Source organism: Dendrobates tinctorius, unplaced genomic scaffold (assembly GCF_039654945.1).
Source record: "Dendrobates tinctorius isolate UK_male_01 unplaced genomic scaffold, ASM3965494v1 ptg000107l, whole genome shotgun sequence".
NCBI classification, from domain to species: Eukaryota; Metazoa; Chordata; class Amphibia; order Anura; family Dendrobatidae; genus Dendrobates; species Dendrobates tinctorius.
The window spans coordinates 5,693,565-5,706,232 of NW_027361775.1; the positions used below are offsets into that span (position 1 = coordinate 5,693,565).

The 12,668-nt window shown below is 40.3% G+C and overlaps 1 protein-coding gene across 2 annotated transcripts in view; it reads right to left on the reverse strand.

Moving 5' to 3' along the window:
- TINAG (tubulointerstitial nephritis antigen) overlaps positions 1–12,668 on the reverse strand; it is a 152,234-nt gene that overhangs the window by 55,020 nt on the left and 84,546 nt on the right. For both annotated transcript variants that reach the window (XM_073589141.1, XM_073589142.1), the window contains exons 7-8: positions 9,114–9,297; positions 2,247–2,292 (exon numbers count right to left, since the gene is read on the reverse strand). In XM_073589141.1, coding sequence (XP_073445242.1) covers positions 2,247–2,292; positions 9,114–9,297 — 230 coding nt within the window. The remainder of the gene's footprint in view (positions 1–2,246; positions 2,293–9,113; positions 9,298–12,668) is intronic.

The window sequence follows — 12,668 nt, forward strand, 5'->3', positions numbered from 1 at the left end:
ACACCTCATATTACTCCATGGAGCTCTTTTCACATACCATGCCTGGGTTAATTAAAAATAGGGCCCATCATGTACTGGAGCAATGCAAATGGGGCAGATCAGACACTGGAGCCGCATCTAAGGGGCCCATTATACACTGGAGCATTACAAATGTGGCCCATTATATATGGAGCATTATTAGGGCCCATGATACACTGGAGCATCATCCATGAGGCCCATCATGTACTGGAGCATTGTAAATGGGGCAGATCAGACACTGGAGCATCATCTAAGGGGCCCATTTTACACTGGAGCATTACAAATGGGGCCCATTACATATGGAGCATTATGTGGAGCTCATCATATACTGTATGGAACATTATATGTGACTAATTATTTGGTATGGAGAAATATATGGGCTCATTATTCTGTATGGCGCACAATGTGGTGGCCATAACACTGTATGGAGTAACATACTGTCCTGTTTTTGAGCTATTGTACAATTTAAAATAGATCAGTCATGTCATGTAAGCAGTGAAGTATGTGTCATTGTACTATACCTATATTTCTGTGGCGTATTGGAGCATCATGAGTTGTGGTATGTGTTAAAGGGGCGCACTGACACCCTTTGGCCCAGGGCACATGAAAACATGGAGCCAGCCCAACCCCCCCACAACTTTAGCCAAATAACCCCCAGTTTTCAATGCGTAACTATTATTAGGAAGTAAATTAAGGTTGACAAGCTTCAGTTATAAGAATTGATGTTTTTCGCATTGAAATAGGCACTGTAGGTGTGTTTACTGTCTTCCACTCTCTGCCGACTTTGCTTCCCCATTGACTTGCATTGGGTTTCGTGTTTCAGTCGGCCTCCCACTTTTCCCTATAGTCAGCCGATTTTGTTCGACCCGGCTTTTGCGAAAGTCGGGTTTCATGAAATCCGACTTGACCCGAAAAACGGCAGAGTCGCTCATCTCTACATATGGGCAACTTTTTTTGCATCTTTTTTTAACAATGGTGACTGAAAGATTGCAAGTCTGTTGATTTATTTTATTCATTTATTTTTTAGGCTCTGGCATTCCACATGTGTTTTAATTAATTGTATATTTTGATACTCTGGCCATTTATGGATGTAGTAATACGAGTTATTGTTGTTATTATTATTATTTCTTTATTTAAAACTGGGAAAAGGGAGTAATTTAAATGCAGATTTAAAAAAAAAATATTTTCAAAAACATAATTTTTTAATTTTATTATTTAGTCCCAATAGTCTGTAACCAGTGACAATTTCATCACTTACACTATATACTGCAATCCCAGAGAATTTCACAATATTACATAAATCACTGTTTCCTTTGAAGTTCAGTCTATACTTGAGAGGAGTACCAACATGGCAGTGATGTGGTTCCCATTGATTGCATCGCTATTTCTAATGTTGCTGTCAGTCACTATTATATAGCAGTGATCGCTTCCTGTGTCAATCTCTGCTGTTACAGGCAGATGTTGACTATGTGTTTCAAGCCGGCATTTGCTCTATATAGAATGGACACCGTTTCTGAGCCCTCTCCAGACATGCACACCTTGACCGTGTCATACTTTAATGCAGGGTGTAAGGTGTTAACATTGATTGCTTGAGAATATGATAGCTGTATACAGCTCTGGCAAAAATTAAGAGACACCACATCAAAACCCTGTCATGGCCAGCCCAATCTCCAGACCTGAACCCCATTGAAAACCTCTGTAATGTAATCAAGAGGATGATGGATAGTCACAAGCCATCAAACAAAGAAGAACTGCTTAAATTTTTGTGCCAGGAGCATTGTGAAAGACTGGTGGCAAGCATGCATACACGCATGAAAGCTGTTTTTAAAAATCATGGTTGTTCCACAAAATATTGATTTCTGAACTCTTCCTGAGTTAAAACATTTCTGTTGTTGTTTCTAAATGATTATGAACTTGTCTTCTTTGCATTATTTGAGGTCTGAAAGCACGTTTTTTTTGTTTTTTTTAATTTTGACCATTTCTCCTTTTCAAAAAAAAAAATATATTGCTTGGAATTTCGGAGTCATGTTGTCAGAAGTTTATAGACTAAAAGAACAATTTACATTTTACTCAAAAATATACCTATAAAGAGAAAAATCAGACAAACTGAACATTTAGAAGCAGTCTCTTAATTTTTGCCAGAGCTGTAGAGGTCATAGAGAAATAGAAATGAAATATTAACCTATTATTATAGCATGTAATAAATAAACTATATTTGGTCACTGTACCTTGCACTGGACCATTTTCCATTATTTCCTTCATGATCTCTCTTTCCTATATAAAAATAGAAATCTGTGAAGAAGTGCCGTAATAATATAGCTGTCTTTATTATAGAAAACCTAAGTTTTATTTGAATTCGGTGCTATAATGTATTAAAATTTATACAATATTTTAAAGGGATGCTCTGCAAATGTAGCAATTTCCATTAGGAATATTAAAAATAAAGTAATACAATTCCTTATAAATATAATTCGTAAATACCTTTAACCCCTTAATAGTACGCCGATGTTGGACTCTCCCTGTTTGGTGCGGGCTTTGGCGCTCATGACAGTTGATCTGTCCAGTTGACATGTGCCAATCTCTGACAGTGGCATTTAACTCGCACTTACCATAAGCTTGTCGTAAATCCCGCCCAGGAGACCTCTATGGTTGTCATTGCCAGATTGCTATGAGCACCACCCTGTGGTCAGTGCTCATAGCACGTGAGCAATTCTGCCAAACACAGGCGATTTGATAATCACCTGTGTGTAGCAGAGGCGATCGAAGTACTGCAGCTTCTAGTCTCCCATGGAGACTATTGAAGCCTGCAAAAAGTTAAAAAAAGTTTTGAAAAATATTTAAAAAAATCAAATATACACATATGTGGTATTGCCGCATTCAGAATCTCCCGATCTATCAATACAAAAAAGAATTAACTAGATTGCTAAACAACATAATGAGAAAAAAATTTACTACATCAGAATCATGTTTTTTCATAAAAATGTCAGCTTGGCACGCAAAAAATAAGCCCTCACCCTGACCCAAATCAGGAATAATAGAGACACTACAGGTCTCGGAAAATGGTGCCTTTTTTTATACCAAAGTTTGGATTTTGTTTTCATGACTTAAAAAAAGGACCTAGGCATGTTTGGTTTCTATCAACTTATAATGACCTGGAGATTCATAATGGCAGGTCATTTTTAGCATTTAGTGAACATGGTAAAAAACAACAACTGTGGAATTGCACTTTTTTTGCGATTTCACAGTGCTTGGAATTTTTTTCTTGGTTTCCAGTACATGATATGTTCTCTGGGAAGAAGGGGAGCAAAAAATGAAAATGCAAAAATGGAAATACCTCTGGTCGTGAAGGGGTTATTTAGAAAACCATACTTATTTTGTCTAGGAAGCTAACCAATGTACTAGAGAAAAATGGCTATCATCTTATTACACTGCCAGAAATCAACCTGTAATGTTAATATGACAGGTGACTGTCAGCAAGTGCAGTAAGAAGCTCAATTCTCCTCTCATTATATGTAGAAAATTGTGCTAACAGTGGATATTCTGATATAATACTGGAGATAGTGGACTTACTGAGATAAGAAAAGACTGATCACTCTGCTATTCACTCAGATGTAACATGGTATTAATCGCAGTGAAGAAAGATGAGGCTACTAACACTGCTGTCCACTCAGATGTAACATGGTAGATAATCAGGGTGAAGTAAGAAAAGGCTGCTCACGCTGCTGTCCACTCAGATGTAACATGGTGGATAATCAGGATGAATTAAGAAGAGGATGCTCACTCTGTTGTCCACTCAGATTTAACATGGTAGATAATCACAGTGAAGTAAAAAGAGGCTGCTCACACTGCTTTCCACTCAGATGTAACATGGTGCATAATCAGGATGCATTAGGAAGAGGCTGATCACACTGCTGTCCACTCAGATGTAACATGGTGAATAATCAGAGTCAAGTAAGAAGAAGTTGCTCACACTGCTGTCCACTTTTATGTATCATGGTGGATAATCAGGGTGAAGTAAGAAGAGGCTGCTCACACTGCTGTTCATCCTGACCTTCTGAATGCTGAGCTGCTGTTGTGACCTTGAGAGAGCTTGACAGTACATAATTTAAGTTATCTCCAGGGAGTTTCATGCTACACATGCTCACATGAGGCTCCTGACATATTAACATTCTTAGCTTTCTGTCCATGCGAGAAGATGGTGGCCTTATTAAAGTGAACCTGTCATTTGAAAAAACACTTTTATCTTGTAGATATTGGGTCAATCTGCAGCTTAATAACATTCTGAGCCTACACTTAGAACCCCACTACTAGGAGGAAATTAACTTTATTCCTCCTAGTAACATTTGGGAATCAATTATAATGGGGTAGATATTTTGAGATAAACCACAGCATTACTGCTTAACGCAATCCGGTTAGTTATTCATTACCTTAATTACTGTCTCACTTCTCTGACATCCTCTCACTACCACGCCATTTCTAATGACTATACATACATTTAGGTCAATGTCTGTCTTCTTGAAAATATGTAAATATGTATTTGTCTCTATGCAGTTCACTGAGGAAGGTCTAGTTTAGACTGAAACATTATACTTGTATTGGATGGCATATTGAATTATCTTTGAATTTGCATATATTTTTGCATAGTCCTACTGCATAGTCCATAATCCTAGTACATGGAAAATCCACATGCATATACAGTGGGGAAAAAAGTATTTAGACAGCCACCAATTGTAGAAGTTCTCCCACTTAAGAAGATGAGAGGTCTGTAATTGACATCATAGGTAAACCACAACTATGAGTGTCAAAATGTGAAAACAAAACCAGTCAATCACCTTGTCTGATTTGGCAAGATTTATTTTGCAAATTATGGTGGAAAATAAGTATTTGGTCACCTAAAAACATACAAGATTTCTGGCTCTCACAAACCTGTAGCTTCTTCTTTAAGAGGCTCCTCTGTCCTCCACTCATTACCTGTAGTAATGGCACCTGTTTGAACTTGTTATTAGTAGAAAAGACACCTGTCCACAACCTCAAACAGTCACACTCCAAACTCCACTATGGTGAAGACCAAAGAGCTGTCGAAGGACACCAGAAACAAAATTGTAGCACTACACCAGGCTGGGAAGACTGAATCTGCAATTCAGCTTGGTGTGATGAAATCAACTGTGGGAGCAAAAAGAAGAAAATGAAAGACATAAGACCACTGATAATCTCCCTCGATCTGGGGCTCCATGCAAGATCTCGCCCTGTAAGGTCAAAATGATCACACATGGTGAACAAAAATCCCAGAACCACACAGGGAGACCTAGAGAATGACCTGCATAGAGCTGGGACCACTGAAACAAAGGCTACCATCAGTAACACACTACGCCACCAGGGACTCAGATCCTGCAGTGCCAGACTTGTCCCCCTACTTAAGCCAGTACATGTCCAGGCCCATCTGAAGTTTGCTAGAGAGCATTTGGATTATCCAGAAGAGTATTGGGAGAGCATCCTATGGTCTGATGAAACTAAAGTAGAACTGTTTGGTAGAAACAAAACTCGTCATGTTTGGAGGAGACAGAATGCTGAGTTGCATCCAAAGAACACTATGCCTACTGTGAAGCATGGGGGTGGCAACATCATGCTTTGTGGCTGATTCTCTGCAAAGGGACCAGGATGACTGATCCATGTACATGAAAGAATCAATGGGCTATGTAACATGAGATTTTGAGTGTAAACCTCCTTCCATCAGCAAGGTCATTGAAGATGAAATGTGGATGGGTCTTTCAGCATGATAATGATCTCAAGCACATTGCCAGGGCAAAGAAGGAGTGGCTTCGTAAGAAGTATATGACGGTCCTGGAGTGGCCTAACCAGTCTCCAGATCTCAACTCCATAATAAACCTTTGGAGGGATTTGAAAGTCTGTATTGCCCAGTGACAGGCCCAAAACATCACTGCTCTAGAGGAGATCTGCATGGAGGAATCGGCCAACATACCACTAACAGTGTATGCCAAACTTGTGAAGACTTCCAGAAAACTTTTGACCTCTGTCATTGCCAACAAAGGATATATAACAAAATATTGAGATGAACTTTTGTTAATGACGAAATATTTATTTTCCTCCATAATTTGTAAAGTAAATCTTGCCAAATTAGATAAGGTGACGTTATGGATTTGATTTCTCATTTTGACTCTCATAGTTGTGGTCTACCTATAATGTGAATTACAGGCCTCTCTCATCTTTTTAAGTGGGAGAACTTTCACAATTGGTGGCTGACTAAAAACTTTTTTCCCCACTGTAACGTGCCAATATAGAGAACAAAATTGTAATCATGAGCATTAATAATATACTCGATAAAACACCTTTCCTGCTGCTTGTCTGTAATATGTGGGCCAACATCTTTCACTTATAATATTCACCATTGCAGAACATAAATAACTTAAAAATAATAAGATTGGTATAAGGACTTACACCATCGTGCTCCGTCGTCCGAGTGGTGTACACCCTACACCCTGATCAGCATTTTGGCTACCGCCTTCATAAGGGGTGGAGTCATCAAGGAAGAATGGTGGTAAATTAAGCAGTATGAGCCAATCCACAGTTTACAGTGTGTAGGTACTGTGTGTTAGGAGTCAGATTTCTGCCTCTCCTTTGCTGAAATCTAGATCCTCACATTCTGCAGTCTCCTGCTCTTCATCTGCTGTAGAGGAGACTGCAGAGGAGAGTGCTTTGCAGCAACTGTCTCCGGAGGCTAAGTCCTCTTCTCCTGCATCTGAGCATGCTCATGGGACAAACTCCCATTGGAGTTCAGGAGTCAGGTGTTCAGGTCCTGTGTCGGATCCCATTGGCTCCTCTTGGAGACCTGGAGATTTCCGGAAGGTCCCGTTTGTTATAAAAAGCCCGCATGGCCATTCCGCCATGTGCTAGTATAGCCATACTGCTGCTGTATGTTTGTTGATGGATGCATGGACTGGTGAATGACTCATTGGAAACCCCTACCCTCTGATACTACGTCTGTGAGAGTGCTTGAGTTATTGCCAGTATCAGCACCAGCACGCTATTGCTCCATCGCCTCAGCAGCCAAGCGTCAGCATTGCGCCTGCTAGTTAGCAGTGTCTTTGCAGCGGCTCTGTTCCCGCCACGCTGAAGTTGCAGCTTTATGTGCGTTCGTGCTTGCGACGCACTACACCCGATCCTCTTCAGTAGGTCTAGATGGAGTAAGTACCGCCATCTAGTGCTACTCCTGTGACCATATACCGCGGGTGTCGCGCTGTCAGTCTGTGCTCATAACAGACTCAGCGTTTTTGTATTTTTTTTATGTGACTCTGTGAGTTCAACAGAGTCTGAGTAGTGCACATTGGGTGCCGTTAAACCCTGTGCACATTACCGCCAGATTGCTCTGCCATCACCTAGCAGCAGTTATTACATCTTCTGCACGGTGGACCCCGAGTGGCGAAGGCACTTTATTTATATTTTTATTTAGTGCCTTCCGCCACTCCTAACATTGTGCAATGATCACGGAGGAGGTGTGGTGTGATGCATGATAATAAATAATACATTTTATTTCTATAGCGCCGACATATTCCGCAGCACTTTACATTTCAGAGGGGACTTGTACAGACAATAGACATTACAGCCTAGCAATAATCACATAGATCATAACAGACACCAGGAGGAATGAAGGCCCTGCTCACAAGCTTAAAATCTATGATCTATGATGGGCATAGGCATCCAGGAGCAACCATGGTGACTGCGTCATGTGGCCTGTGATGCTGCAAACACATGGGAAACCATGTGATCTGACGTCATGGGGTACATAATGCTGGACTGCAGGAAAGTGTATTGAACACCAGGGGGAGTAAGGAGAGAGGCAGCAATCTAGAGTCAGAGTGTGTGGCCACTGCTAAGTGCAAGCTGCACGAGAGCAGGACCTGAGACACATGACCATCGGGGGAGTGGCCAGAGGTGGAGCTAACTCCCGTACAGGAGAGAAAATGAAAGCAGGAGCCTGCAGCGTCGTAAGTTCAGTAACCAGATAGTAACACAGTGTTCTAGGGATGAGGCAGAAGAATGGTGCAATACAAGCCGGTCAGAAACCAGACAGGAGCGCGGTAATCAGGGGCATAGACAGGAGGGAAGTCAGAGAAATTAGCCAAAGGTCAGAACCAGAGATATAACAGAAGTACAGAATCACAAAGCAGACACAAAACGTGGGACAAGCCAAATCATACACAGAACAAGCACACAGAAGAGCAAGTGGTATACACTAAAGACACTTAGTTCAGCTGCTCAGCCGAGAACGGAAGTATCACTGACAAAGAGCCCAGCATCAGAGCGGGTACAAATAGCCCTCCCCAAACCAAAGGGAGGCCATGCAGATTTAACCCCAGCAAACCCAGGACGGAGAAGGAAATCCCATCCTGAGCCATGAGAGAAAGGTTCCGGACACCAAAGAGAACATGCATGCCGCCTTCTCCATGGGTCAGATATACAGTAATTGTGTGAGGGGTAGACATTGGTTTGTTATTCTATCTGTTATCACCTGATCCTAATAAAATATCATTTTGTTTAATTTTTTTATATATTGGGACTTTATTGGTTGGATTTGTTCTTATTTCTTTTCAACAAATAAAACAGGTATTCTATGAAAACTGCACAAAGCAGCCCAGTAAGTGATACATCATTGGAATCATGCTTTCTTTTGCTACATTTTTCTTAACTTAGAATACATAGCACAGCCTGCTGACAGATTTCCTTTAAAGAGGAACTCTCATTTATGCTGATTTGTCTGGTGTAGTAAAGACAAGACTAAAGTAAAAATATAATTGTCCTACTCACAATTTCATAACAAATTGTGAAGTGTATCTGATACTAACCGCTGATCATTAAGTCATTGGGTTGGCTACGTGTGACAAAACGTCTTAAAACCATTGTCTTTGCACTAGAGTATAAGTACTAGAGCACACACTATACAACTGAGCAAATTACATTTATTGGGGACCAAAATCTGTTTAAAATGAAGATCATGGGATGCAAATTAGCAGACTGTGAGAAACTAGTAGTTCAAATGTTGTGTGGTCTTCTTAACTTATCTAATAGAAATGACTTACATTTGAAGGTACTCTATACGGGGGGCTGCACTGGTACAGATAGTTGGAGTCTTCTAGCTGATTTGGACATTGCGTTGTTGCATGACTTTTCCCATGTTCATCATTGAAACTTGAGATGTTGCATTTATTGTATGCGTTAGTATTATCATCCATTTCATAGGGATAACATTCATGTGAAACCACTCTGCAGGAAAAGTACAATGGATATTATTAAGTGACTTAATATTTATAGAAAACCAACATTAGAAGTATCATAAATCAACTGTCATAAATTATCAATGTGTTTCTCATCCACAATAAAATATGAGATCATGTGTCTGTAGAAGTAACTCATATTTCAGCATTAAGAATGTAAGAGCACTAATTTGTATGAATATAAAGCACCACAAAAGGACAGATTACAATCAATATTGTCATGATGAAACTTGACGTAAAATTAATAATGTAACCAAACCTATACATTATACTATAAAGTAATACTTATGTAAGCTATACATGTTCCCCTGTCAATGGTAGAGACGCTTATCTTTGCATAAGGTCTTCTGGAAAGGTCTAAGCATTTACAGAAAGATCACTATTGTTGAATTACTATGAAAATCTGAGAGTATGGATTCTGAAGTCTTTTAGATTAAACTTTCTTCCCTTTCAAAATGATTTATTATTGAAGAAAACAACACACACAACTATCATCGCCACATTTCAACACCCACATGATAAAATACAAAGATTATTTATTCTGCATAGTGAATACATTAAAAAATAAATAAAAATAAGCCAGATTTGCAGTTTTTGTTAAATCCTGCTTCAACAAAGAAAGAAAAAATGGTTTAAAAAATGTATTATAACCTAAAAATCAAACTCACGCAATAGAAAAATGTCAATGTTATAGGTCTCTAAATGTAGCACCAAAGTTAATTATTTTATACAACAAAAATATTTCTACTTTGCGAAAGCAGAAAAAACATAGAAAAAATAGTGAGCCAAAAAAATAACAAAAACGCTATTTACCTGTAGACATGCAGGCATGCAGGTGAATATGATTTGAAACATATACGACAGTCTAAAAAGAAGCACTGCTACAGGGAGAAATTGAAGTTATAGACTCTTTATGTACACTCGCTTCCAGTCATAGGGGCAGCACCGGGGCAGTGTAAAGTTAGCGATCAGTGGGATGTAAGTGGAAAAGCAGTGGGAGTGATTGCAGCATGCTCACATTGTGCTGAGTAGAAGCGAGTGGCTGCAGAGAGAATAGAATTTCATTTTCTCCTTTTCTCCTCCATGTTTCAAAAAAGGTATCTACCTGCAGATTACCACTATGTTTGCAAATATATATTAAGGGTTTTTTTGCTGACAGGTTCCTTTAAGGTCTCATCTTCTAAGGTTACCATCTGACAATGAGCTTTTGGTGACTTTGTGATATTGCAGAATTTCTGTACCATTTTGTTATGTCAATCTGGCTACTTGCGCTTTCTTACACGCATTTTTCTCAAGATTTTGAAGCTGCATTTCTTGTCTTTTGTTGATGTGTCATATTTTAAAGCAAAGCTGCTATGTTTATAACACTTCCTGGTAGCTGGATTTATTGATATATTTATGAGCGGATTAGGCCGGCGTCACACTAGCGAAAAAATCTGACGAATGCAATGCGATAAAAAATCGCATTGCAATCGTCCCAATGTTATTCTATGGTGTAGTTCCCATCATCCGATTTTTTTTCGGATCTTTTCCTCGGACCGAGACAATCGCAGCATGCTGCGATTGTTACCGATTTTCGGATCGGACTCACCAATGCAAGTCTATGGGTTTGATTAAAAATCGGATTACACATGGACCACAAGTGTGACTTGCGATAAATTCGCACCCGGTGTCCTTTAACAAAAGCCAGCAATTCATTTTGCAATACAGTAAAATCACACTGACAGGTTTAATAAAGAAACAAAAGACTAGATATAGACACATAAAATACATATACAATATATATATACACACATGTCATTGAGACACATATATATATATATATTTATAATTCATACAGTTCTTCATAGCCGAATAGCCGCTGAAACATTTGCCGGCTTTTGTAAAATCATTCCCCAACCCGACATGAAATGACACATGGTTTACATACAGTAAACCATTTCATTACATTTTTTTTTATATGTCTTTCACTAGCAATTAGATGAGGGTTTGTTTGTAAAATTTGGGAGGTTTAGGTGTTAATTTAAGGGGTTAATTCGTTGTAAAAAATTGCGTGGCCTCCCGCGTTAATTTGCCAACCAGAGAGGTAAAGCAGGTGAGTGAGGGCAGATTTTAATAGACTTGAGAGGGACCATTGTTTTTCCCCCCCGGCTACAAAAATCTGCCCCCAGACACCCCAGAAAATGCGCATCTATTAGATGTGCCTTTTCTGGCACTTATCCTCTCTATTTCCATTGCCCTGTAGCGGTGGTTAATGGGTCAATATAACTCTGGCTCTGTTCTAGGTCCCCTACTCTTCTCAATCTACACACTTGGCCTGGGGCAACTCAAAGTCCCAGTACCACCTTTATGCCGATGATACTCAGATCTACCTCTCTGGCCCAGACATCACCTCTCTGCTCTCCAGAATCCCATAATGTCTATCAGCCATATCCTCCTTCTCCTCTCACTTCCTCCATCTCAATGTGGACAAATCTGAACTGATCATCTTTCCACTATCTCACAGATCTTCCTTACCGAACCTTTCTATAACAATTGACAACATCACGCTTTCCCCCGTACCAGAGTTCCGCTTTCTCGGAGTAACCCTTGACTCTGCCCTGTCCTTCAAACCACACATCCAAGCTCTCTCCACCTCCTGTCACCTCCAGCTCAAAAATATTTCCAGAATCCGTCCCTTCCTCAACCTACTAAAATGCTTGTGCATGCCCTCATCGCCTCCCGCCTCGACTATTGCAACATCCTTTTCTGTGGCCTCCCTGCTAACACCCTTGCACCTCTCCAGTCCATCCTCAACACTGGCACACGACTAATTCATCTCTCTCCTCGCTACTCCTCCGCTTCTCCCCTCTGCAAATCTCTTCACTTGCTCCCATTCCCACAGCGTATCCAATTCAAATTACTAATACTGACCTACAAGGCCATATACAACTTGTCTCCTCCATACATCTCTTAACTAATCTCCCGATACCTTCCCTCACGTAATCTCCGGTCCTCCTAAGACCTCCTTCTTTCATCCACACTTATTCGCTCCTCACCCAGCCACCTCCAAGACTTCTCCCGAATAGCCCCCTTCCTATGGAATTCCCTGTCCCAACACGTCCGGCTATTAACCACACTCGGATCCTTCAGACAGAACCTGAAAACCCATCTCTTCAGGAAAGCCTACAGCCTGCAATGATTCCCGCTGCCTCCTCACCATTACTGGAGCTACCGCCTCACCATCACTGGAGCTGCTGCAACCCCCCAACCTACTGTCTCCTTCCCCACCATCCTGTAGCATGTAAGCCCGAAAGGGCAGGGTCCTCTCTCCCCTCTATATCAGTCTGTGATTGTTAGTTTGTTTACTGTAAGTGATAT